Source organism: Trachinotus anak, unplaced genomic scaffold, assembly GCF_046630095.1.
Source record: "Trachinotus anak isolate AG129_WGS33_773 ecotype Australia unplaced genomic scaffold, CSIRO_AGI_Tana_v1 ptg000021l, whole genome shotgun sequence".
NCBI lineage: Eukaryota > Metazoa > Chordata > Actinopteri > Carangiformes > Carangidae > Trachinotus > Trachinotus anak.
In genome coordinates, this window is record NW_027273872.1 from 3156567 (window position 1) to 3181638 (window position 25072).

At 38.3% G+C, this 25072-nt stretch overlaps 4 protein-coding genes across 5 annotated transcripts; 2 read left to right on the top strand and 2 right to left on the bottom strand.

Moving 5' to 3' along the window:
- Positions 1-66: 66 nt before the first annotated feature.
- urp1 (urotensin-related peptide 1) lies at positions 67-2791 on the bottom strand. Its single transcript, XM_071457913.1, has 5 exons — positions 2278-2791; positions 1928-2056; positions 1800-1840; positions 1443-1548; positions 67-293 (listed from the first exon to the last, which is right to left on the bottom strand). Exons 1-5 carry the CDS (start codon positions 2378-2380, stop codon positions 262-264), a joined length of 411 nt encoding a protein of 136 aa, XP_071314014.1. The 5' UTR covers positions 2381-2791; the 3' UTR covers positions 67-261.
- Positions 2792-5157: 2366 nt separating this feature from the next.
- On the top strand, positions 5158-9396 carry c1galt1c1 (C1GALT1-specific chaperone 1). Of its 2 annotated transcripts, none has more exons than XM_071457335.1 (2): positions 5158-5344; positions 7686-9396. In XM_071457335.1, the coding sequence occupies exon 2, from the start codon at positions 7700-7702 to the stop codon at positions 8651-8653; it is 954 nt and encodes a 317-aa protein (XP_071313436.1). In that variant the 5' UTR covers positions 5158-5344; positions 7686-7699; the 3' UTR covers positions 8654-9396. The 2 variants fall into 2 exon arrangements, with proteins under 2 accessions (XP_071313436.1, XP_071313437.1); XM_071457336.1 differs by lacking the exon at positions 5158-5344 and adding an exon at positions 5372-5560.
- A 726-nt stretch (positions 9397-10122) lies between these two features.
- On the bottom strand, positions 10123-13147 carry mcts1 (MCTS1 re-initiation and release factor). The gene is made up of 6 exons (XM_071457337.1): positions 12949-13147; positions 11709-11861; positions 11510-11607; positions 11294-11427; positions 10469-10536; positions 10123-10372 (listed from the first exon to the last, which is right to left on the bottom strand). Exons 1-6 carry the CDS (start codon positions 12957-12959, stop codon positions 10291-10293), a joined length of 546 nt encoding a protein of 181 aa, XP_071313438.1. The 5' UTR covers positions 12960-13147; the 3' UTR covers positions 10123-10290.
- Positions 13148-14177: 1030 nt separating this feature from the next.
- On the top strand, positions 14178-24993 carry cul4b (cullin 4B). The gene is made up of 20 exons (XM_071457317.1): positions 14178-15084; positions 16357-16472; positions 16579-16682; positions 16822-16891; positions 17664-17737; positions 17827-17989; positions 18201-18290; positions 19697-19779; positions 19862-19929; positions 20083-20201; positions 20301-20493; positions 20585-20689; positions 20777-20887; positions 20976-21061; positions 21858-21965; positions 22075-22188; positions 22282-22387; positions 22500-22672; positions 22753-22905; positions 23779-24993. The coding sequence occupies exons 1-20, from the start codon at positions 14607-14609 to the stop codon at positions 23872-23874; spliced, it is 2610 nt and encodes an 869-aa protein (XP_071313418.1). The 5' UTR covers positions 14178-14606; the 3' UTR covers positions 23875-24993.
- The last annotated feature ends 79 nt before the right edge of the window (positions 24994-25072 follow it).

The following is a 25072-nucleotide window of genomic DNA, read 5'->3' on the forward strand; positions in this document are numbered from 1 at the left end:
CCTTTAGGTCCAGAAACCATAAATATTTCTCTTAAAATATCAAAACCAAAAGCAGGTCACATGAAATGACATTTCACATATTCAAGTTTATTCTCAACCACAAAAAAGACCATTTTACAACTCCAAAAATATATATTCTGTTGATCCAGTTTAGACGATGAATATACTGTTTGGTGGGACACAAAAATGGTGTTGGAGAGTGACGGCGTTTCCACCCAGGCCTTGACAGAATCACACCAGACGTCCTGCTGCTGCGGTGCTTCAGTTGGTCACACAGTATTTCCAGAAACACGCTGTCGGGACACGAGAGGGTGAAGAATTAGGAACAAAGCTGAAGACATATTTACCTACTGTTTTTAATCTGTTTACCCATATTGTAATGTTACTTAACTGGTTTTTATGTATATTCTGTATACATCTATTGCATGTCTGTTCATGCTAGAAGAATAATCTCACCTCTGTTGCTTTGAATTTTCTCCTCCTAAAGGGTTTATTTTGTAAAGTTTGTCTTTATCCAAATCAGTGGTTTAAGAGTAAATGCTACATATTGTGTGTTAAGCCCTTTAAATGAAATATGTGATTACTTTATTATTCATTATTTATTCCTGTAACATGTCATAAGTAAGAGTTCAGTGTGCTGGTACTTTCCCTCTGCTGTGCTACATTTCCCAACAATTTACCTCCTACAATTCAACACTTATAAGCAGTAGGCTATATAAACATTTGATTTTTTTTAATCAAATTTAAAAAAATATATATATATATTTGTTAACAGCTATAACTCCTCCAACAGACACCTATAAATGGAGGCTGCTGTATAAACAGATCATTAATAACAATACAGTAAAACACAGTGGTAATGATATAAAATATGTTTTCATAAGAGAGGTTATAAATTTATAAACGTATGAAAATGTCTTATATCTGTGTACAACTACATTAGAGGGTAAACCACTGATCAAATGTTCATAAATGTTTATAAATGCTAAATTGAGGGACTTAAGTAAAGTGTTACTGATATTGAGTTTTCCACTCTATGGTTTTATAGGATTATATCTAAAAAAAAAAAAAATTATTATTATTCTACTGAGCACTTTGAATGAGGAACATCTTTCTTTTACATCTGCAGAGTTTTATACCAGTACTTTTACTTCTACCTAAGTAAAGTATCAGAGCCAGTACTTCTTCTTGAGTAGAATGTCCTTGTTCAGTCTCTGCCTGTTCAAGTGTGAATAATCTGTCATACTTTCAAAAGCACAAGCCTTGGTTAAACATCCTTTTGATTAATTCATTGTGTTATAATGACGTCAGCTCAGATACTGTATCACGTCAGGTATTGTTATATGATCTCACGTCAGGATTAAATGCCTGAGCCCACATCACTGACAGCGTATAAGGAGCAGGTGTGGCTTGTGCTTGATAATCAATAATCAATCACTCACCTCTTTTGTTCGTTTTTGGCAAGTTCTGCTCAGATCTGAGAAAACCCTGCGAGCGAAGTTTGTCGGCTGCTGCCAGCTTCAAAACGGCTTCTCTGAGGTCTTCAACCTAAAAACAAGAGATGAGAACATGTGAATGTGTCACATCATCTCAATTTTAGCCTCCCTGTGTTGGTTTGCAGGTGATTTTAGAACCGATTTTCAGGTGTTAATTTAAAAGCTGATCCATCTAAAGGAGATGCATCTATAATATTCTCCCTTGCAGCACTTTGCATCCTTATTTTCTGTGCATTAGTATTTTATATACAGTGCTATACTATATATTGCAGTAGTGGATAGAAAAGCATTTGTCAGCCATACCATGTTCACAAACTTATCTTGTTGTGCTGAATCTTTAGTCCCTGAGGAAAAAAATGAAATAAAAGTTGAAACATAATTATTTTGAAAATCACATTTGAATCCTATATATTACTCTTTATTATTTTTACCTTTATTCCAGGAGTCTCTGCCTCCGTTGTGCTGCGTCAGTAGAGGATACAGGTTATTCACCTCTCTCTGCTCCGCCTCAGCGGCGTTGGACCCATCCTCAACCTCTGACACTAATTTCTGAATGAAATCTGTTGAATTAAAACAACTTCCTCTCATCATTCTGTCATTAGGACGCCAATATCCCTGAGCTCAGGCGTCACACGTATGCAGCAAATCAGATGTTCAGTGTTATGCCCCATGTTATGTTTCCCATGACAAGAGGTCAGGTATAATTTACCCAGAGCGATCCAACGTTTTCAGTAAAATTAAAATCAAAAATATCGAGGAAAAACAGGAGAAAGAGTCTTACCTGCCTGTGGCTCCAAGCTGGCGTCCGGGTACAGAGGCAGGCCATGTGTCCGTCTTGCAGAACAAATCACAGCTACAAGGTAAAACAGAGCTACAGAAAGCATGGTGCCTCTATCTTTAGATGACCAGATCTGGACTATACTTGAGCCCGACTGAGAACTTCACTTATATACCCTCAGTGGTCATCCATCACGGCCTGATCAATACATTATCATCACACCCAGTCTCCCTCTTAATGGTTTGGACGGGATGGATCGGGCGTCATAGACACCATTTAGGGGACCCTGTCAATTCAGCCGGGTCCTATCTGTGCTTGTACAGAGAGGCCTAACAAATGTTTACTCTGCAGCAGTAATCAGCGGCTGTCCAGCAGAGCTCCGGTGGTTTATGTCGTGTCATCGCTCATGTCTGAGATCACAGAGCTGGTGGAAGTATGTCACTGTGGGATTCTGCGTCATTTTGAGTTGAATGATCAACATCTCTAAGGTAATTAATTGTGATTGTTTATAGATCAAGCAGGTCACATTGTGGTAAATTGATTTGGATTTGGGGTGGGAGGAAGGTGGGAGGAAGGTGGGAGGAAGGTGGGTTAGTGACGGACAAAGGAGGAAGAGGATATGTGAAGATTAAAAAAGTGTTCAAATGTGAACCTTCCATTGCTTTGAACATATGTTCCATTTGTTCCCAATAAAAAGATTTTCTAAGAAAAACTGTGCCAAAAACTGGTGTAAAAAAATAAGGACAAGGCTAAAAGTCTGACAGCCATGATAGTGGTCCTGTTCTGTTGCTTTGAGCTAAACGCTAACATATCGTAGCTGGGAATGATGAGAACTGGTCATAAACAAAAGTGTGGACGAATTGACTTTTTGATCTGATGAAGGCGCCACATAAGACATAAGTTACAGCGATTCATCCTGCAGGCGGACGGGAACTAAATGTCACTGCAACCCATCCAACATTTTAATGAAAACTACAAATTCAGCCTGATGGTGGCACTAGAGGAGCAGCCAGAATATCAACAATCATCATTTGGACATGATGGATATGAAAACATTTCATGGCAATCCATCAAATATCTGTTGAGAGTGTCGCTGCTAACATGACTGAAAATCTATGAATATATGAAAAAAGTAAAATATACAAATGTCGCAAGTGTAAACGTGGGTAGTGCAAGGGATTCACTGACTCACAGGATATACAGAGGTCAAATTGTCCTGATGGAGAGAACACAGATCTATTATGGTGCTGAATCCAAAATCAATCTGCACCTGAAGAACAGATAATCTGAGCAGAAAAAAACACTTTTCCTAATTAAGATGGCGTGTATTGAGAGGACTGTGGAAGACAGAAAATAACAATGTGAGACTTAATAACTAATCTATCACTTATCTTAAGGTTTAAAATGTAATAACAATGTCAAGAGGAATTGTTTCCAAAAATATAAAAGGTGGGAAGACGTCTGGAGTTCCACCTGTTCGACAGGCCTGTGGGCTGCAGGGCTTTTTATCAAAGTGAAAGGTCACTAATGCCCTTCAGATGAGTGAACGCGGCATCAGGTGATTTATAAGGTTTTCTCCACAGCTCGGAAACTGCTGTTGAAAACAACAACATCTGATTCATCTGGCTGCTGAGCAGTCAGTGAGGAGGAGAAGGCACGGCGGGGTTTGGCTTCAAGGCCAAACAGTGACTTTAAAACTGATCACATAAAATAATATCAAAGTATCACAATTAAAATTCCCCACATGATTTATGCTGAGGTGTTAATCACGACTTTAAATGTGATTTTAAAGTCATTATGGCTTCGCCTGTTGACCTGAAAATAAAAACTTGGATTGCACAGTTTTGATACAAACCCAAACTGACAGCTGTGTTTAAACTATGACAAAACATGACTTTTAAATGAAGTGATCTGTTAAGTGAATGTAGTAAATATTTGTGTAAAGATTTGGGAACATAATGAGACGTGGGATACAGTACATACATATGTGGGCAAATGACTTCATTTTGTCTCCCCACTTCTGAAACCAAACTCTGGGATCAGATGTGGTGTTTTGTCTGGTTTCCTTGTAAATTATCCGGATCCAGTTTGACAGATAGAGTTTGGGCAATTTCCATGAACAAGGGTTCTTAAAATAGCTGCTTGTTTAAGCAGGAAGAGGTCGATTGCTGTGTCACTGCTGGTTTTTCCGAAGGTTTTCAGAAGCACACAAGTTCGGGAGCACAACATGTTGTTCAACCTCACAGAGAAAGCTTCACGAAGTGAGTCGAGAAAAGAAATTTGATGGGATTACAGATTATTCAGGCTGTCAAGTCATGACTGATTAATAAAACTCTATCCACAGATGGATGAGTTCACTTTTCTTCAGTCACTTACATGAGAGTGACAGTGGAGGTATTAAAGGAGGAAGGGGGCAGACTGAGGGCAGATTTTGTGTGTGTATGTGCTTTATCACTCTGAATGGTTGAGATGGACAGGGCAGAAGATGACTGATCGATCATATGCACGATCAGAGAAGGAATAGCCAATCAGAAATATAGATCGACCCTACATCTCCAATATTTTACATAAAAAAAAAAATAATAATAAAAATAATCCCTACAGTTTATGTAGTGTTTTTGCAAGATCATGCAATTATAATGTTATAAAAACTTAATTTAATTTGTGTTAAGTCTGTAATAGACACAGATATCAAGTGACTTAATCCTACTTAGAAATAATGCATAACATGGTTTGGTTTGATTGATCACAGATCCATTTATCAGAGGATCAAACAGGTCGATTTCAGGCCCTGACGCACCGCACTAACTCCAGGAGGCGGCGGAAGGACACCGCCGAGGCTGCCGGCTGCCGCTAAAGCCCCAACGAAGAAGAAGAGCAGGCGAAGAAGAACTGTAAGGAAACAGAAGAAGTTGTAGTCGTGTTGTGAGCGGCAGTGAATCATGCCCCCATCGAGTTGATAATTAATTGTCTTGCCAGACGAACACAACCTTGTCAAACAGGAAAAGTGGGAGCTGAGAGACGAGCGGAGCAGGAGCAGCACCTGACACGGCGGCGTTAACTTAGCTAGGTACAGTATTTGCTCTTTATTTATTCTATTGAAGTCGCTAGCGATACCCCCACAGTTAGCCGTGAACTGTAACGTTAAGAAGATGAGAGCTAACAGTTAGCCACCGGTAAAGCGACTTAATCTGCAATCCCTGGTATTTAAGAAGTTACTTAAAGTTAGCGTTAGCTCTCCTGAAATGAAACGACGACGTTAGAAATACAGCACTTCAAACAGGAGGTCGGTAATGTTTCATCTAAACTTTCAACCCCACATGTTCACGTTACCTTGTCATGTAATATTTTTCTGCACTCAACACAGGAATAACTTGCACCTGTCACCTGGGGTCAGTCTGTGTAGATTAAAGAGTAGTTTAAAGGGTAGAAGTGCAACAGTTATTAGTATGCTATTACTAGTCGATTGATTGATCTGTCAAGCACCAATTTCCAGTAAAAGTCTTCTTTTCAATATTTTAGTTGTATGAATTATAAATTAGCATCAGAATAGGTTTAAAAATTCAAAGTAAAAGTGCTCATGCAAGCTGACCCATTATACAAATATATAAATATATATATATCATGCTTCTCTGAATTGTATGAATGTAGCAGAATAGAAAGTATAATATTACCTGTGAAATGTTGAGGAGTAGAAGTGTACAAGTGTACAAAAGCTGAAAATACGTAAGTAAAGTACAAGTACATCCAAATTGTACTCAAGAACACAAGTAAATGTACTTATTTAGTTTCCACCACTGATATTGACTGACATTTCATTCTTTTAGACCTAGAAACTAAGAACTTCAAAGTCTCAAACAGGCTTTTGTCAGGACACAGTCATAATGACATCAATCAAAAGGTCAGCCATTCAAAGATCCTTTAAGTAGAGTTAACATAAAAGATGAACAGGTTGACATGTTTTTACTAATGACTTTTAATGGTATTAGGGCTACAACAAACAATCGTTTTTAATATTGATTAAACTGCCAATTGCTTCTTTGAGTACTCAGTTTTTTGAGAACTCAATTTAATTTTTGCTTTGTCAACAAAATGTCAGAAAATGGTGAAAACCGTGAGGTGATTTGAAATCATGCCTGTGGTGGAAACTTTGTGAGCTTGTTAGCTCGTGATGAGATGAACTATACAAGGTAAATCTCTGTAATGTCGCCCAATTCTGAAGGTTGTCCTTTTAACTGAACATATTGAAACCCTGACTGAACTCACTTATCACTCACTACATGTTCAAATCATTTTATGTACTTTTTTGAGGATATTATTTCTATGTGTATTGTATACATGAGTGAAGATTCTGTTGGGTACCAAATCCAAAACAGTGAACAGTCATGATGAATATGGACTCTCAAGGGTAGACAGCTATTCAAGTTACCAACAAGTAAACCATTGTTTTTAGGGTTTACTTGTAAGTGTCTTGTGTTAACACTACCTAATAATCTGCCAGAATTTGCCTTACACAAAGTAATGTATTCATCTGGCAGAAAATGAAAAGCAGTTTTTACATTAAAGCTGAGACAATTAGTCAATTTATCAATAAGTTAATAGACAGAATATTACTGTTTGGATGGAAGCAAAAATGCCAAATATTCACTGGTTACAGATTCTCAGATGTGAATATTTATGGTTTTCTGTGATAGCAAACTGATGCTCAGATTAAACAATCTGAGTGACTTCTTTATAAAATAAATTAAATTATAAATCAATAATTTGAATGACAATAGATTTGTTGCAACTCGAATATCTTTGGGTTTTGGACTGTTGGTCAGACAAAACAAACAATATAAAGGTGTCCGTCTGGGCTCTGATGGGCATTTTTCACAATTTTCCTATACTTGAAATTCCAGTTAATTGATTATTTGTGAAAGTAGTTGGTACTTATTACAGATACCTTTTCAGTACAGAGAAATTCTTCTCCAGCCAAATAAAACATAAAATCTGATGCAATTGTGAGTCGCATTTTGTGCCTTGCAATGTAATATTTTTCCACAAATAGTTTTAGGGCTTCAACTAACAAGCATTTTTGATAATTTTTTGATATTTTATAGACTGGAGGATTGATCAAGAACATAATGAGTAAAGTAATCAATGAAGAAAGTAATCCTTTGTGGCAGTGATGTTGTGAGTTAGTCATTTTGTTTATTGACACTCCAAAGTACAACTTGCTATCACATAAAACAAAGAAAATCAACAAATCCACACAATTGAGAAGCTGAAACTAAGTAATATTTGGCATTTTAGCTTGAAAGATTACCTAAAAGATTAACTGATTTTTAAAACTTAAATTGTCTCAGCTTTAAATAAGGTAATGATGCATTTCTTGACAGCCACAATAATGTATTTTTCCATTTTTACAGTGTCTGCTGCCAAAATGTTGTCTGAGGGAGGCTCTTTCATGAAGGGGATGGTCATGGGAGGCCTCTTCTGCTTGGTGTTGTCACTCCTGGGTAGTTTCAGCCCCAGCACAGAGTCCAGGACAGAGGACCACCACCATCACCACGTCAAGGCCCCAAGTAAAGACGAGTTGAAACACTTCTCTGACAGCCAGGTGCAGGAGTTGAGCAATCAGGTCCGGGTGTATTGCATCATCATGGTACAGCCCAAGATCCTTGTTTACTGGGCTACAGCTGTAGACACCTGGAGCAAACACTGTGACAAGGCTGTGTTTTACACCTCAGAGTCCTCTAAGGCGCTTGATGCAATAGACCTGAAAGAAAAAGACGACTGGGCGAGGTTACGTAAAGCTCTGAAGCACGCTTATGAGAATGCCGGAGACCTGCAATGGTTCTTTGTGGCACAACCCACTACATTTGCCATCATTGAGAACCTCAAATACCTGGTGCTGGCAAAGGATCCCAGTGAGCCCTTCTACCTGGGCAATGCTATGAAGTCAGGGGAGCTTGAGTACGTGTCGTATGATAGTGGCATCGTTCTAAGCTATGAAGCTCTAAAAAGGCTGGTTCACGTGTTCCAGGATGAAGACAAATGTCCAGAGAGAGGACGAGCCCTGTGGAAGCTGAGTGAGGACAAGCAGCTGGCTGTGTGTCTCAAATATACAGGTGTGTTTGCAGAGAATGGAGAAGACGCACACGGAAAGGGCCTGTTCAGCAGCAAGAGTGTGGACACCTTGATAACAGACAGCATGAGGGACAATCCCACTAACGTGGTGGAGGGCTGCTGCTCTGACCTGGCAGTCACATTCGGAGGGATGACGCCAAATCAGATGCAGGTTATGATGTTTGGAGTTTACAGACTCCGACCTTACGGGCACGACTTTCATGACTCGTTAACATTTTACCCTCCTGAAGGATCTGACAATGACTAAAGACTTATTCCTTCTGTGTGGCATTTTAATTATTTTCATCTGTGAAGCAAAGTTTTGGGAGATGGATTTCTTATGCTGTTTGTAAAACTTGATCCTGGGTGGGAACAACACTTTTATGTATATTTGTACCTTTTGCACTTGGCACAATCAGCACCCCATTTCTTTGTGGTGTAGGTAAACAGAGCCAATGGGTGTGCCATCCTTTTGAATGAAGATATAACTGGGAAATATATCAAACCTGTGACATGAGACAAGATTATCTGAAAGTTTAGGTTATTGTAATATTGTTATGGATCTTAAATGTTTGTCTTTTCGTCATCTTAAAGCTTCATTAATTAAGTGATGCTGTTCTGAAATTATTTAACTGTTGAAAGTGCTTGGCTCTCTTTACAATGTTACGAATGACTTTTTTTTTTTTCTCTGAGAGACATGTTCTGACTTATTTAGAGATGCTACTGAAGCGTTTGTCCATTTTGAATCAAACTTGTCATCACCCAGCTCTGCTCCAAATTAAGTGCATATCTTGCTTGTTTATCTCTGTGTTAAGAATTGACCTTCACAGCTAAATTAATTAGTGAGTAAATTTCTTCTGCGCAAACGTAAAAAAAAAAAAAATCAGTGGAAGTGTCATTGTTCCACTGACATTTTAAAAACACATGGCTTCATACTGACCACAATGACTTTTTAAAAAAAATAAAATAAATACAAATAAAAAAGTGACTTGAGTAATAAAAATAATAAAATGAATCAATTACTGACTGTTACAGGGTGGGAAGTACGTCGGTACCTTTCAGATGTTCAGGTCAGATTTATCTTTTTGTCTTGGTAAGTGTGTGTTTATATATACACTACCTAAAATTGGCTACAGTTAAACAAACTGCAACATGAAGTAACAGTTCCTAATAATACGTTTTATTACAAAATGTGACACTCTGAAAGAAGCATTTTTGCATGATGAGGACTTTTTCTTTTGCTATTTGAGTTTCAATGCAGGACTTTTATTTGTTTACAAACTCCAACCTCTAACATTATAGCTTTCATGAAAATTGGTTTTATTGCAGGACTGTTGTTACTCTCCAGCAGTTTTAGTTAGGTGTACCTAATAAAAACTGCCAACTGAGTTCTAGTTAAAGAATACCCACAATTCCTGCCACTAGCTACACTGCTGAGCTCTACTCATTAGAGACAGCACCAGAATAACCAGCACCAGAATAACCAGTGTAACAACTGACAACCATAATACCGCACCTTCAGTCAGTTTGAAAGCACACTCACACCCTGTATTGCTGACAGGCCATTGAACATTTCAATGCACGAAAACCTGATAATCAACAAGAATTGTAATTAAGTAATGAATTGGACTTTCTTTGTCACCTCTATCATTTGATTTGAATTATAAAATCACAGGCAACACTATAACATAGGCACCTTTAATAGGATCCAATGCAAAATAACAGGTGACAATCAGGTTTAAAGCAAGATCTTTCTTTTATTTGTGCATAATGGCAAGTGATTCAAAGCCTTCAGCAGGTTACGCAGCTAAGTCCGTACGTGTAAACAGTTGACTGGCAGCTCATGCCTCACTGTCAAGAGCTCCACACTTTCCGGGGGGGAGGGGGTTGCGGGTGTTGATGTTATCATTTATATGTCTTCATGTGCCACAGTCCATCATTCAGATAGTGAACGTTCTCAATTCCAATTCCCTTGTTGACCTTTTCTCTGTTTGCAAAAAACAGATAGAGATTAAGATCACACACCACCATGAGAACAGCAAAAGCAAGGAATGTTGCTTATGTAAATGTATGCAGGTCTTACATGCTTTGTGTAGACATCTTCATAACACCAACACAAAGTGCATGTTGTTTTCCCTCTGCCATTATGGCCTGCATCCTCTTGTTAAAGACAAATTTTTTGGTAAATTGACTTTAAATGTAGCTACTGATGCTGTCAGAATAACTCCTAAATATATTGGAAGGTTATGTAGGTTTCAGTATCGTAAAAATGGAGAAGAAAAATATTTTACACGTATACTTTAGTGTGAGAATCAAACAACATCAATGTGCATGAGGGCCAGAAACACACCAGTACTACTTGAGCTGGAATGAGAAATTGATTGACAGAAAAGTAACTGGCAAGTTTGATAACTCATTAATAGTTAAAAAATTCACTGGTACCAGTTTCTCAAATGTGAATATTTGCTAGTTTGTCAGTTTTCTGTAATAGTGAACTCAACATTTTTATTGTTGGTAAACTAACAAAAGGAATATGAATATGTTAACTTGGGCTTCAGGGAATACTGATCGATATATTTCACCATTTTCTGACATTTTAAACACTAAATCATTTGAATATCAAAGAAAATAATTGTCAGACATTGATCAAAAATAATTGTTGATTGCAGTCTTACAGTGCTCCTTAGTTTACAACAACCAACCACAATCTAAACTAAAACAATTAGTTAACACAGAGTCTGTCTAAAAGACAAGACGACATGATGAAGGATGGAGGATCCACTGTAGATGATACTGTTCTTCAGTAGTGTAAATTTCTAACAGATTTGTGATTAATCAAATTATCTAGACAAAAACAACATGGTGTGAACTTAGGGCTTTTAGGGCCCCTGGGAGTACAAAAGGATACAACTACTGTGTCAGCTTCAGCTGGGTAGAGTTTAGCGCCTGGTGACGTCAGCCCGGGACACATGATGTTGGCTCCACTTAAGACAAATTTAATGGCCCCTTTGTCTACTTGCTGGTGTGGAAGGATGAAAGGATCTTTGAAAAGAGAAAGGAGTTTGTTATTAATGTGAGAAAATTCAAATACAGCAGTAAGAAAGTTGGCTTTAGTAGAGCTTACATTTATGCAACAGTCTGAGGGTTGGGTAGAATGGTCCTTCTCTCTGTCTGAAGAAAAGCAGCTCTCCATTTACTGTCAGAATTTCAATGTGTTCATGGCTGGAGGAAGAACAAAATATAGAAATCTAAAACATCCACTATACAAAAAGACACTGTGTATGAGACACTGATGACAAAAATGACATAACAGATCATCATACCATCTCACTATTTTGACAGGGTCCTTTTTTGGCATTATGTGATTGAGCCATGACTCGATGTCAGGAAACTGTTCCAGCAGCTGATTTTTGATGCCTTTGATCACTGATGTTTTCAGCTGGATACAGTTCGACACATTTTCCTTCTCATCAAATCTGAAACAAAGGACATGAAAGATGAAGGCCATGAAATGTGTGAGATGCACCTCAGAGCTCTGGTAAAACAGTAAGCGGGGCTTAGATTTATTTGCCTAATTACTGTTCCCAAGATAACATATACATAAATACATAATCCTACATAAACAATTATGGATACAATTAAATCTTATGCAAACAGTTCCACAGAGTCTTAATATTGCAGTCATATTAGTATTGCAAGTACTTAAGTACTTCTACTGCACAGCATTAACATTAATACAGATTGGAAGGCCCTGCACAACTCACACTGGTGTGTGACTGATCAGACCTGCTCAGACTGAATTGCAAAGCCCTGCTGGGATTTACACGAGGTCACCAATAAAATGTTGAAGTTGTAAATTGTCCAATTAACAAGAGAGATTCCAAAGTCCTTAAGTACTGTTTTCATATAATAATATCATATTCACGACTTTGAGGTCTCCATGATATAACACCTCCAAAAAATTATGCCATTCTGCAAAATGAGTAATTATACTTTGGACATTTTAAGTACATTTTGCTGGTTGTATTTCTGTGTTTTTACACAAGTAGAATTTTGAATTCAGGTCTTTCACTGGAGTGTTTTCCCACTGTGGTACTGATACTTTTAGTTAAGGCTCTGAATACTTCCACCACTATAATATAGTCCTGCATTTTATTTTCAGTACTCAGTGACAGAGGAGACAGTTGAGACAACTGTGTTGACAAAAGTACATTTCAGAATTAGTGATTATGAATTCAAGTAGCTAAGCGATTCTTATTTTCAAAATGAAATTGCTCTCATGATGTAGAGATGTGCGTGTATGTTTCAACATGACACGACTGGATTATGATTTTAGGATTTATGGCGGTATTATCTGCTTCAGAAACGTTCAGTTTCTGATCTGGCTCAATCCGATTTTAATACAATAACAGCTGATTTTATTCAATTTAATAAGTGATGTTAGTTTGTCCCAATGACTGAAGACAAATCATCAAGTTCAAAAACAGGATTTCTGGTCAGTTAGCGTTAGCCACCCAGCTGCAGTTAGCTAACGCTACAACATGGAAATACTTAGCAACGTACTTTTTAAACATCCTCGTTGGTCGCCGTTACCGTGTTCCTTAATCGTGGCAAAGCTTGTCCAGACTTACTGCGCCGATCGGATGTGGTCAACACAAGTAAATAACAAAATACAAGTTAGTCTTTTCAGTAATGCTAATGCAGTTCCACGCCTGTTTAGCAGCGGAGGGCCAGCGTCAGTGTAATTGTTGCGTCATTTTACGACAGTTTTTGACTTTGCACGACAGGTCAGGCTGATTTCGACTGTCACCTAGGTAACCGCTGTAACTGAACAAATTTAGATTTACAAAAAATAAACGTCGCGATATATAATTTTCTAAAGAAATGATAAGTCAATAAACTCTCACACGGTAGAACCTTTAACATGATGTCAAGGCCAGTGTCCATTGTTTCGTTTCGTTTCGTTTCGTTTCGTTTCGGTTACCTCATTTGGGAAAGTGGAAGCAAACAAGTCAAATACTAAACATTTTTTTTCAACACATCATATGCATCAAATGGGTACATCATTAAAATAGAAAGATAAATAAATAAAAAGATACTATATATATACATACGTGAAAATTTGAGATATATTCTGAGAGATATATTCTGAGCGGTTGCTTTTGAATTGGAGGAGGTCCTCTACAATCTAGTCCTTTAGTCCATATGTAAGTAAAATAAATAAAGGTTTTTTTTTTCAAAGGCAAACAGAAAGTCATTGTACATGTGAGATGAAATAAACCTGTTAATACTGGGCCAAAACCTCTGTGTTTAGTTGCAGAACCAATATGAGAGGTCTTTGAGCATTTATCACAGAAAGAACAGTATGTATTCATGTCTTTTTTTGACTCTGGAAATACGATTTTGCTGGATAGATTTTATGGGGAAGCCTGTGAGGAATTTCACCTTATTTGTCAACACATATTTAAGATAAAGTTGCACACTTGCATTCAATATATTTCGTGTACTTTTACTTAAACAGCATTCCCGTACTCCAGATGGAGTACTTTTTATATTGTGGAATCAGTACTAAAGCAGCCTGAGTACTCGTTAATTCGAGTTTTGTAAATTCATCACCAGAAAAAAAAATAAATAAATAAATAAAAACATGGAATCTGTCGTTGGTCTGGCGCCATCTTGTGTCTGGCGCCATCTTGTGTCTGTAACGGTCACTGCACAGTAGTCGGTTAAAAAAGAATGAAAAAAACACGCTTGTGCAAAAAGTAGTTTTGTACAAAGTACTTCCGGTGAGGTCACCAACTAGCTTTTTGTGAGCGGTTTTTTCCCGTGTGTACTTACGGATGTTTTACTATCATGTGAGGGTATTTTTTTGCGGTAGCTACGTTTCTTCTGTAAATAATTTTCTTTCACGACCGCTTCAATTAAATCGCTCTGACTGAACGGCTGCACAACGCGGTTAGACAAGAGGCAAAAAGAGGAAGCAATAGCCAACCATCTTTCTTCTGCCAGCAATAACAAGAAAGAGACCAGGCTAGGTTCAAGTGGAGCTGTGTAGTTTGCAATTAATTGTCTGTTTTATAGTAGATAAGGGACTCGGGTAAAACCTCTCCGTGTTAAGGTAGATTAAAAGCTCTCGGACACTGAGCCCGTCCCCTCTCCGGCAAGCCTGGAAGTTTCGGATCAGAAGACTGGCTGTTAAGAATTAGTATTCCCGTTTTTTCATGTTTCCAACAGGTTTATCTTCCCCTAATCCCCCACCACCGCCAACCCAGGAGGCTAGACCAGCGGCTACTGATGTCAAAAACGACAGCGGTAACATCACATCCCCGAAGAAGAGGAAAATAAACGGCTCCGAGAAGGAAGACACTGCTGACACGATCTCCCCTTCGCCTCCCAAGACCCTGAATTCCTCTTCTTCCTCCTCCTCCTCCTGCTCTCCCACTCCGCTGCACATTCAGAAGAAGTTGAGGTTTGAGGATTCAGTGGATTTCATTGGACTGGATGTGAAAATGGCTGAGGAGGCTGCCGCCGCCGCCGCCGCCGCCGCCGCTTCGTGCTCCAATAACAAAAGCAAAGCCGTGTTCCTGCCCGGCGGCGTGGGACACCATGCAAACGGACTGACGAAAACCGCAGGCTCCGGCACCTTCTCCAACAGTAAACCCGGTGCTGCCAAGAAACTAGTCATCAAGAACTTCAAAGGTAGCAGATGCACCGGCGGATGATGTGATCCGAGCCAAAACATTCAGTGACAGCAACTTAATTTCAGCTGCTAACAAGTCCCCAGGCACTGTGAGATTGTCCTTAATGTGAAATGCATTGGATAAAGGTTAAATAAGACAAGAGAGGGGATTTTTTAATTGTCTACATTACAATTAATTGTCAAAATATCAAGAACTTAGATGAGTAAATGAATCATAAACCCCCACCATCTATTACTAAGAACTAGTGCTGCAAGTAACAGTTATTTTCATGATTGATTAAGATGCTGATTATTTTCTGGATGAATCATTCTGTTACAGTTTCCCACTGTGCAAGGTGACTTCATCAAATGTCTTATTTTGTCTGACCAAAAGTCCAAAAATCAAAGATGTTCAGTTTGCATAAAACATAAAAGTGACATAAACAGAAAAGCAGAAATCCTCACAGTGGAGATGCTGCAACCAGCAAATGTTAAGATGGAAAAAGTAGCTGGCAATGTATTTTCTGTTGATTGTCTTAACTCAACTAAGTGCTAAAAAATATGTCAAAAACATCACTGATCTGGGCAAAACTGATTTTTGGGGTCCATGATGTGACAATAATGTTTGAGCAATTAGGACTTTCACAACATATTTAGACTCAGAGTACAACCAACAATTTGGGGCTGTCACAGAATATCTCGATGAGTTATTTTGGGAAATTATCAGTGATGACCAAGTAGTTAGGTAGAGGCAGTGATTCATTCACGCCTCTCTTGTTCATCACGATAACATACGCTAAATAGAATAAAAATATCAAATTAATACGTTTTGAAAATTTTATCGAAAATGACCAACACAATCTTCGGAAAACTACGTTTAAATTATCATATATGATCTTACAGTAACTAAAGATCCAGGTGATATTACATCTTAATAACTCAATACAGCATACTGGTTAGGAGAAGGCAATATGGATAAAATATTTTAAAGTTATTTTAAAAATGCCATATTGATGGGATCTAATACACCCACATATAGATGAAGAGGTATAAACAGCATTTCATGTAACTCTTAATATACACACTCATGTCATTCTTATTACAAATGTCTAACTTTCTGTCAACATCACCCAGCTCCACTTTAAATAGAAACACACACCGTTGTTTTAAAATAGCTCTGCTGACACTGGTGACACGGCAGGATGGTCCAGAAAGGTCCACTGTAAGACATTCAATGCCTGCAAAAGTTAACAGTGTTGTCAAGACGTTTTGTGTTTTTGTTTTGCTCGCAGAAAAGCCCAAGTTGCCTGAGAACTACACACAGGAGACCTGGCAGAAGCTTAAGGAGGCAGTGGAGGCCATACAGAACAGCACTTCAATCAAGTACAATCTAGAGGAGCTCTACCAGGTATTTCTGCAGGCCTGGTCACTTTGGATATCTGCTGCTCTGGAGTCATGTTTACCTTGCACTGATATAAAAACAATAATTATTTGACACTGTTTTGTCCCTTCAGGCTGTTGAGAACCTGTGCTCCCATAAGATATCTGCCAAGCTTTACAAACAGCTGAGGGCTGTGTGTGAAGACCACATCAAGGCACAGATTGATCAATTCAGAGAATATCCTTTACAGTTTCTGTTAATTCCTAGCTTCAGTCACTGAATCTTAACAGGTATTTAATTTGGTTTAGCCAACAGCCGATCGAAGCAGACCTCTTGAATGACTTCACAGTTTTGCCTTAACATTGATTGTTCTTACGGATGCCCTGGACAGTGTGCTTTTCCTCAAGAAAATTGACAAATGCTGGCAGGATCACTGCAGACAAATGGTATGTTGGATAACTTAATAAGCCAAGTGATAGTTGCCTTTGAAAGTCTGTTAACATAATGTCACTTTCCATACAGTTTGTTTGTTATTTACTTGAAATGTTTAAAGGGGTATTCCAGTGTTTAGTGCATTAAGTATTGTACCTCTACAAGTTAGGGGACTTAAGAGAGACACGTTATATAAGAATGATCAAACTCAGACTTTTTGTCCCTTCTGTGGTTCAGACGTGCTGGATCATACACCTCTAATAATGCAGCTCAGTAGCATCTGTCATGAGTCCCTCCCTGCCTGGTAAATAGACAGTTTCACCATCATGAATGTTGATGAGCCAGTTAGATAAGTTGTGCAATGCGTTTGGGAATATCCCAGCGAAAACTGCCCATCAGGCAATGCAGTTAGACTAATGGAGAAACAGGGGTGTAATTGACTGGAGAGAAGTTGGAAGCTGAACTGTTTACGAATTGCAGCACTATCTGTTAGACAATGATACCCTCATGATGCCTCTTCACACTGTGGCCAAGGGTGGCTCCAGCAGTGTATTATAATCAAGAAACGAGAGGTTGAGAAATACATGTAGGATGTTTCAGAAAGCTCCTTCAGAGCCGCACTAGACGGCAGTTGTCACAAGTGGAGTAGTGCTCCCTTTGACATGTGAACTGAACTTAATGTGTGAAATTGATGGAGTACCCCTTAAATTTGCTTAAAGAAAATGGTTAAATAAGGAAGTCAGTGATGTTTCCTGCTCATTTTGAATGTTTGTCATTGTTTCACAGATCATGATTAGGAGTATATTTTTGTTTTTGGACCGCACCTATGTTTTACAAAATTCAATGCTGCCATCAATCTGGTGAGTGACCCCTGGTGTTACCTGTTGTACAACAGTATGAGGCTGACTTCTGTTTAAATGAGTATTGAACAAGCTGATCTGGTCTGTAGGGACATGGGTCTGGAGCTGTTCAGGTTCTACATCATCAGTGATCTGAAGGTCCAGAGTAAAACCATTGATGGGATTCTGCTGCTCATTGAGAGGGAGCGAAACGGAGAGGCGATAGACCGCAGTCTGCTGAGGAGCCTGCTGAGTATGCTCTCTGACCTGCAGGTAACTTTCATCATTATCGTAACAATGATCCAGACATGAAGGGATGAATCTGTACATTTGAAAGCCTACATCATTTGGATTTCATCTGTAGAAAAGTGTGGGTTTGGCAGCTGTGTTGTTGGTGATTATCAGCTTCTCAGGGATGTGATCAGCTGTCAGTGTCCTGTTGACAAATGGATTGAATGAAATCTGTTGTTTCCGCCCCTGACAGATTTATCAAGACTCCTTTGAGCAGCGCTTTTTGGAGGAAACTAATCGCCTGTACGCTGCAGAGGGACAGAGGCTGATGCAGGAGAGAGAGGTGATTTATGTGCCCCTGATATCTGGAGCACATTTTCTTTTTTGTTGTTTTTATTTTAATTTTTTTATTTCAGTGACCAGCTGGCCAAATATACCATATGGCCAACGGAAAACAATCAAACTATCCTGATAATTCATCGATTGTTTAAAGCAGAAATGGAGATTTTTCTCTAGTTTTAGCTTCTCAAACTTTAGGTTGTGAAGGCTTCCTGAATTTCTTGGGGTTTTAAACTGTTGGTTGGATAGAATAAGCCAAACTGGTATAAATGGTTTGCCTTGGGCTCTGGGTAATTATAATAGGAAATGTACTCTATTTTCTGGCATTTATAGACAAAACAATCAATATATTTATCAAGAAAATAATCATAATATTAATCTACAATGAGAATAACCATTAGTTGCAGCCCTGCTTATGATATTTCCTTCAGTAGATCAGAATGCAGTGCAGGCAAAATAAATATTGTGTTTGAGTAATGGCTTTTATGTCAGTTGATAAACCTTTTACTCGATTAGAAATGAGCCCAGCAAAACATTCACTTGTCTTACTCGCTGATGCATGAGTCGTATCTTGACTATTATCCTTAATGTCTCTGGTTTTGATCCAAGGGCGGACAGCACAGAAGTTGATGTTTTCCTGCAGCTGTAAAAACATTTATTTGCAGTGTTTGCGAGTTCGTTTTTCAGATACAGTAGATTACAGGATTTCTCTACATGTATAAATTGAGCTATTGGCACAATCAAGATTTAGGTCTGCAAAATAAACAACTTAATAAGTTTTAGTGATAATATGTAAAAAGTGCAACACTTGAACTCCTGAACCTGACATTAGTTTATCCTAGGAAATGAGTCACACTGAACCAGTACTGTCTTTTAAATCTCTTCTTTGGATTCAGATTGGTTCACTCATGAGTAATGGTAGAATTAATTTGATCAGAGATGGGCTGTTAAAATAATATTTTACCTCATTCACTATGCTGACATACTTGGATTCAAAGTGTGTCTCCCATGCAGTTGTTATTGCTAAGGCTGCAGACCCTCTGATTCCTATCCAGTCCTTCACACTCAGTTGCCAGTTCATTAGGTACACCTAGCTAAAACTACTGCAGTCTAATACAACAGTCCTTCGTGAAGGTTATAGTGTTCAGTTAATTCTACAGCTGAGAGCTGCTGATTCCATTTATCCATTTTTATGCCATTTCTCTGCCCTGGAAAGCATTTTGTGCTTCTCACTGGAAAAGTGCTAATCAAATGTCGTTGTTGTTATATTTTTATTTTGTGAGTCTACATGAGTTAGCAACCTACTCTGGTGAATTGGAGAAAAGACATTACCCAAGACAAGTAATACTAGAATGAAATTGATCACAGTATATTCTCAGTGTAAATATCACTGTTTTCCCCTTTTTGCAGGTACCTGAATATCTCCATCATGTCAACAAACGGTTGGAGGAGGAGGCTGACAGAGTCATCACATATCTAGACCAGAGCACACAGTGAGTGTTAGACTGTAGTACTGAGTTTATGATTTTACACTGACAGAGATTCATTTGTAACCTGAGTATTTTTCCCTCTCAGAAAACCACTCATCGCGACTGTGGAGAAGCAGTTGCTGGGTGAACATCTAAGTGCAACTCTGCAAAAAGGTACACAACAGTAAAGACTTTCTATAAATGTATACATGAGTGGCATTACAGCAGTAAGTAAATGTCGAAGGTGTATTTGATATTCAGCCATCCTGTCTGTCTGACTACATACTGGGTTCTGACCTCTGACTTTCTGTGGTTGTAAACTTCCAGGACTGACTCACCTGCTGGATGAGAACAGAATTCAGGATCTGTCTCTTCTCTATCAACTCTTCAGTCGAGTGCGAGGTGGCGTTCAGGTCCTCCTGCAGCACTGGATAGAGTACATAAAGGTATGACAGCATTAACAGTGATCAAAGACATAATGAAGGAGCTGACCTCTCAGGATTTGTTGATAACTGTTTTCCAATGTCTTGAAAATCAACATCTAGGCTTTTGGAAGCACAATCGTAATCAATCCAGAAAAAGACAAAACAATGGTGCAAGAGTTGCTGGACTTCAAAGACAAGGTGGATCACATCATCGACATCTGCTTCATGAAGAACGAGAAGTTTGTCAACGCTATGAAAGAGGCTTTCGAAACATTCATAAACAAGCGGCCAAATAAACCTGCAGAGCTCATTGGTAAGTAACTGAGCATTTCCCCCTTTTATAAGTAAAATGAGCATATAATCATAATCTTCAAAAATAACTATAAATCTGCTTCTGTTTACAGCAAAACATGTGGATTCAAAGCTAAGAGCAGGGAACAAAGAGGCAACAGATGAAGAACTGGAGAAGATGCTGGATAAGATCATGATTATCTTTAGATTCATCTATGGTAATATTTACTGTCATGTTTGTTTCAGTTTAGTTGTTTTTCCACTTCTGTGTATTTTCTTAATGTCATAATGTACCTTCATTGTAGGAAAAGATGTTTTTGAGGCCTTTTACAAAAAGGATCTGGCCAAGAGGTTGCTGGTTGGAAAAAGTGCTTCTGTCGATGCTGAAAAGTCGATGTTGTCAAAGCTGAAACATGGTTAGTTTAATTCATCAGTTACTTTTCAACGTATGAAAGTCTTGACTCTGAATCTACGTTGACTGGGGAACTTCTGGTGTTTTCTCAGAATGTGGAGCAGCGTTCACCAGCAAACTGGAGGGGATGTTCAAGGATATGGAGCTTTCTAAAGACATCATGGTGCAGTTCAAACAGGTGAGAACAACCACAGTGAGTTAAATCTGAAAGAATATCCACGTGCCATGAGTTTTATACTTGATTCTTATGACAGTGAGATTATTTATCAGGCTGTTTTCAGACAGTCTTCTCATTCAGTTAGGTCATTGTGTTTATGCAGTAGAAACAAAACAAAATGCAGAACCTGGCTCAACTTTTGCCACAACACAGCAGCATCATATGACAGTGGACTACCTTGGGTGATGAAATATATACTATTAGGGCTACAATAAATTGTAATTTAATTATCAAATAAGCTGATAATTATTTTCTTTATTAATTGCTTAATTGCTTTTGGTTTTGCCAGATGAACTGTGCAAAAAAAAAAAAAAAAATACATGGAATGTTCTGCATTTTTACTTATAGAGTGACTTTAACATTTAACTGATTATTTTTCTGTCTATCAACACAATCAATTAATCAATGGTTTCAGCTGCACATTCCTGGAAGATTACTTTGTAACAGGAGCAGCATAATTCTACCATTTATCTGACAATTGTCTCAATTATTGTGACAATTATTACCCCCTTATTAACTTTTCATGCTTATAAAATTCTTCCTTATGGCATTATAAACTACTGTGCAGTTGTTTGGCCTCTAATAAGTCTTCATACTTACGGATCTATCAGGATCATTGGTACCTGAAACAGTACCCCTCATTCCATCGCAGTCCCTTCCATTTTTTTTTTTCTAACACCCTGCTGTAGAAAGAACATTTAGCTTTGTGCAGAAGTGGCAGGTGGATATCATTTATGCCTCTTTTGTCTTCCTGTAGTATATGCAGTGCCAAAACATTCCTGGCAACATTGAGCTGACTGTTAACATCCTGACTATGGGTTACTGGCCGACCTATGTCCCAATGGAAGTGCACCTGCCTCCTGAGGTTAGTGCTGAGCAAATATTGAAATTTACTGAACATGCCATTTTTATACCCTGCCGTGCAATAAATGTACTGAGCTTTGCTTCGTAACGCCTCTGTTATCTTTATCCAGATGGTGCGGCTGCAGGAGATCTTCAAGACCTTCTACCTGGGCAAACACAGTGGCAGGAAGCTGCAATGGCAATCAACACTAGGCCATTGTGTACTAAAAGCTGAATTTAAGGAGGTGGATAACTACTTTCTAAGAATGCTCGGTTGTGTTTTGCTCACTAAGAGAATAAAGATAAATGTTAGTTCTCTTTGATTTTTCTCTCAAAAGGGCAAGAAGGAGCTGCAGGTGTCACTTTTCCAAACACTTGTGCTACTGATGTTTAATGAGGGAGAGGAGTTCACGCTGGAGGAGATCAAACTGGCAACAGGAATTGGTTTGTGTCATCACATCAGTGTTTGGTTGACAGCACTTTGATTTTTGATTAAGAAGTAAGGGCTGTGAAGTACGACTGATCTAAAACACTATTTGTGTCTGCTGGTTTACAGAGGACAGTGAACTGCGCCGGACGCTGCAGTCACTTGCTTGTGGAAAAGCACGAGTCCTTACCAAAATCCCAAAAAGCAAAGATGTGGAGGATGGGGACAAGTTTTCCTGCAACGATGACTTCAAACACAAGCTCTTCAGGATCAAAATAAACCAGATCCAGATGAAAGAAACGGTAGAGCTTACAGAGGTTTCCCCAGTTTTAATATTGTCAGTGTATTGGGAAATGGTTCTAACTTGCATCTTTTACTTCAGGTGGAGGAGCAAGCCAGCACCACAGAAAGGGTCTTTCAGGATCGTCAATATCAGATTGATGCTGCCATTGTGCGGATCATGAAGATGAGGAAGACTCTGAGCCATAATCTCTTGATGTCTGAGGTGTACAACCAGCTCAAGTTCCCTGTCAAGGTGATAAGAACAAAATTGAGTCTTTTGCAGGATTTTTGCCTTTTTGTTATATAGCAGCAGTAGAGAGATGACAGGATGGACAGAAGGACGTTTAATGACATCGTCTGTATCTTAGGCCACCAGAACAACCCTTAATCATTGAGCTTTATTTATGTGAAATGTTGCATTGATTTTATGTGGAGGTAAAAGCAGCATTTTTAATTATTTATCTGCCAGTATTTGTTTTTTACATATAACATCGACAAAACCCTTTTGATAAAGACCCCTTAAATTAGTGTATTTTAAATGATTGTGACCACAGTATGTACTTAGTGGGACTTTTTACTAAAGCTAAAAAATTAGTTTTTCTGTGGTCGACAAGCTATGAATTAGGGACACTGTTTTTAAATGTGCTTATACATATAGACACATATTCTATACTGCTATTTCTTGTTCAGCTTACAAATGCACCACTTGTACACCTATAAAGGTTTTTTTAAATAAATGAAAGTAACATGAAATATTATCTAATTCTCTACATAGGGCTTCTTTTCGATCTGCATGTGTACAAGCTGTCTTAGGTGTTATGTTACAGAATGCCACCCCCCACACACACACACCCACCCCACCCCCCTGCATACAAGCTATTCAATTATCCAGTTATCTGACAATACTGTTAGACTTAAATCTAGAGTTCATTTAAGATGTTTTTGCCAGAATAAGATCCAAACTGGCTTGTGCAAAATGGACTTTTGTGGAAATCGACATAGCTAACATGAATCTATTTATCACTGTGATTATGTCACATCTCAGAGTAAAAAAAAACAAAACAAAAATGTATGCATGTGCCTCATGTGTTTAATTCTGCCTCCTCTTTGTCCTCTTCTCTCCCAGCCCGCTGACTTGAAGAAGAGGATAGAGTCTCTTATTGACAGGGACTATATGGAGCGTGACAAGGAGAACTCCAACCAGTACAACTATGTGGCTTAATGAGAGAAAAGGTGACAGAGAAAAGGAGATGCAGATGGTCCAGTCAGGCTGAAAGCTACTCTGAGTGATCGGTCTCTAAAATATTTTGCTCCAGTGGATGTTAACCATTATCATCTTCAACCTAGTGGCCGACAAGTGAATGGATACTGCTCCACAGGATTTCTGTCAGGGGTCTTGTGATCCTGTGGACTGCATGCCCATTGAAAAGAGAATATTGTCCATATTTCTCAATGCCTCTGAGAGAGTTGGGCGACTGTGGACAGACAAAGAAGACACACAGATGTTGTTCCGTTTGCTCTTTTTTTTTTTTTTTTTTTTTTTTTTAAATGGAGAGGAAAAATATTTATTTTCAAACTTAGATTCTTCTTTGTCCATAGTTTGAATCAATATGCTCTTTGTTATCAAGTCACTTTTTTCTTTTTGTTCACTCAGTATCCCAAGCAAATGCTGACACACCTAACAATGCTCTAAATGTACCACAGTTTTGAGAACAACAAGGTCAAAAAAATTAAACTGATGTTTGTTTCTTCAGCCAGTGTCAAATATGGGACTATCAGACTAAGATTCATATTAGAGAATTCACAATATCTGTGTCAAATGTGTGATCCTGCAGCAAAGTTTAACATTTTTTAAGGCCATGTAGCCATTTGACAAAGCTGTGATCATGAACACACAAAGCATTCAAAGCAAAGTTTGTGCCAAAAAAGGAGCACTTCTTTTGTTATAGGGTGTATTGAAGCTGCTAGAACAGTTCAGTTTGACAAGTATATGCATTTAAGTTTCTCATTTGTTATTTCTTTGTACGTGTTTGTACATATTCCACAAAAGTGACATGATCCCATCTGATAGTCAACTGCTCTTTTGGTTTTTGTTAACCCTTAGAAAGTATACTAAAAGCACAAAGCCAACAGAGCCCATTTCCCCATCTTCACTGGTGTCATACCATATACATACACTATATTTTTTGTAAGTCTCCCTATGGGGCTTGCAGGCCTTTGCTGAGAAGTGGGAGTGGATCGCCTCAAAACATGAGGAAAAATATGATTGATTAGACATGCCCTTGTTTGTATGAGTCTGTTAGATTTATTGCTTCAGATTAAAATGACAATTTCAAACAGATTTTTTCCTTTATTATTCATTGTTTTATAAACACACCCCATTGTCTTGTATGAAAACAGCCCATTAGTAAGCATTTTTT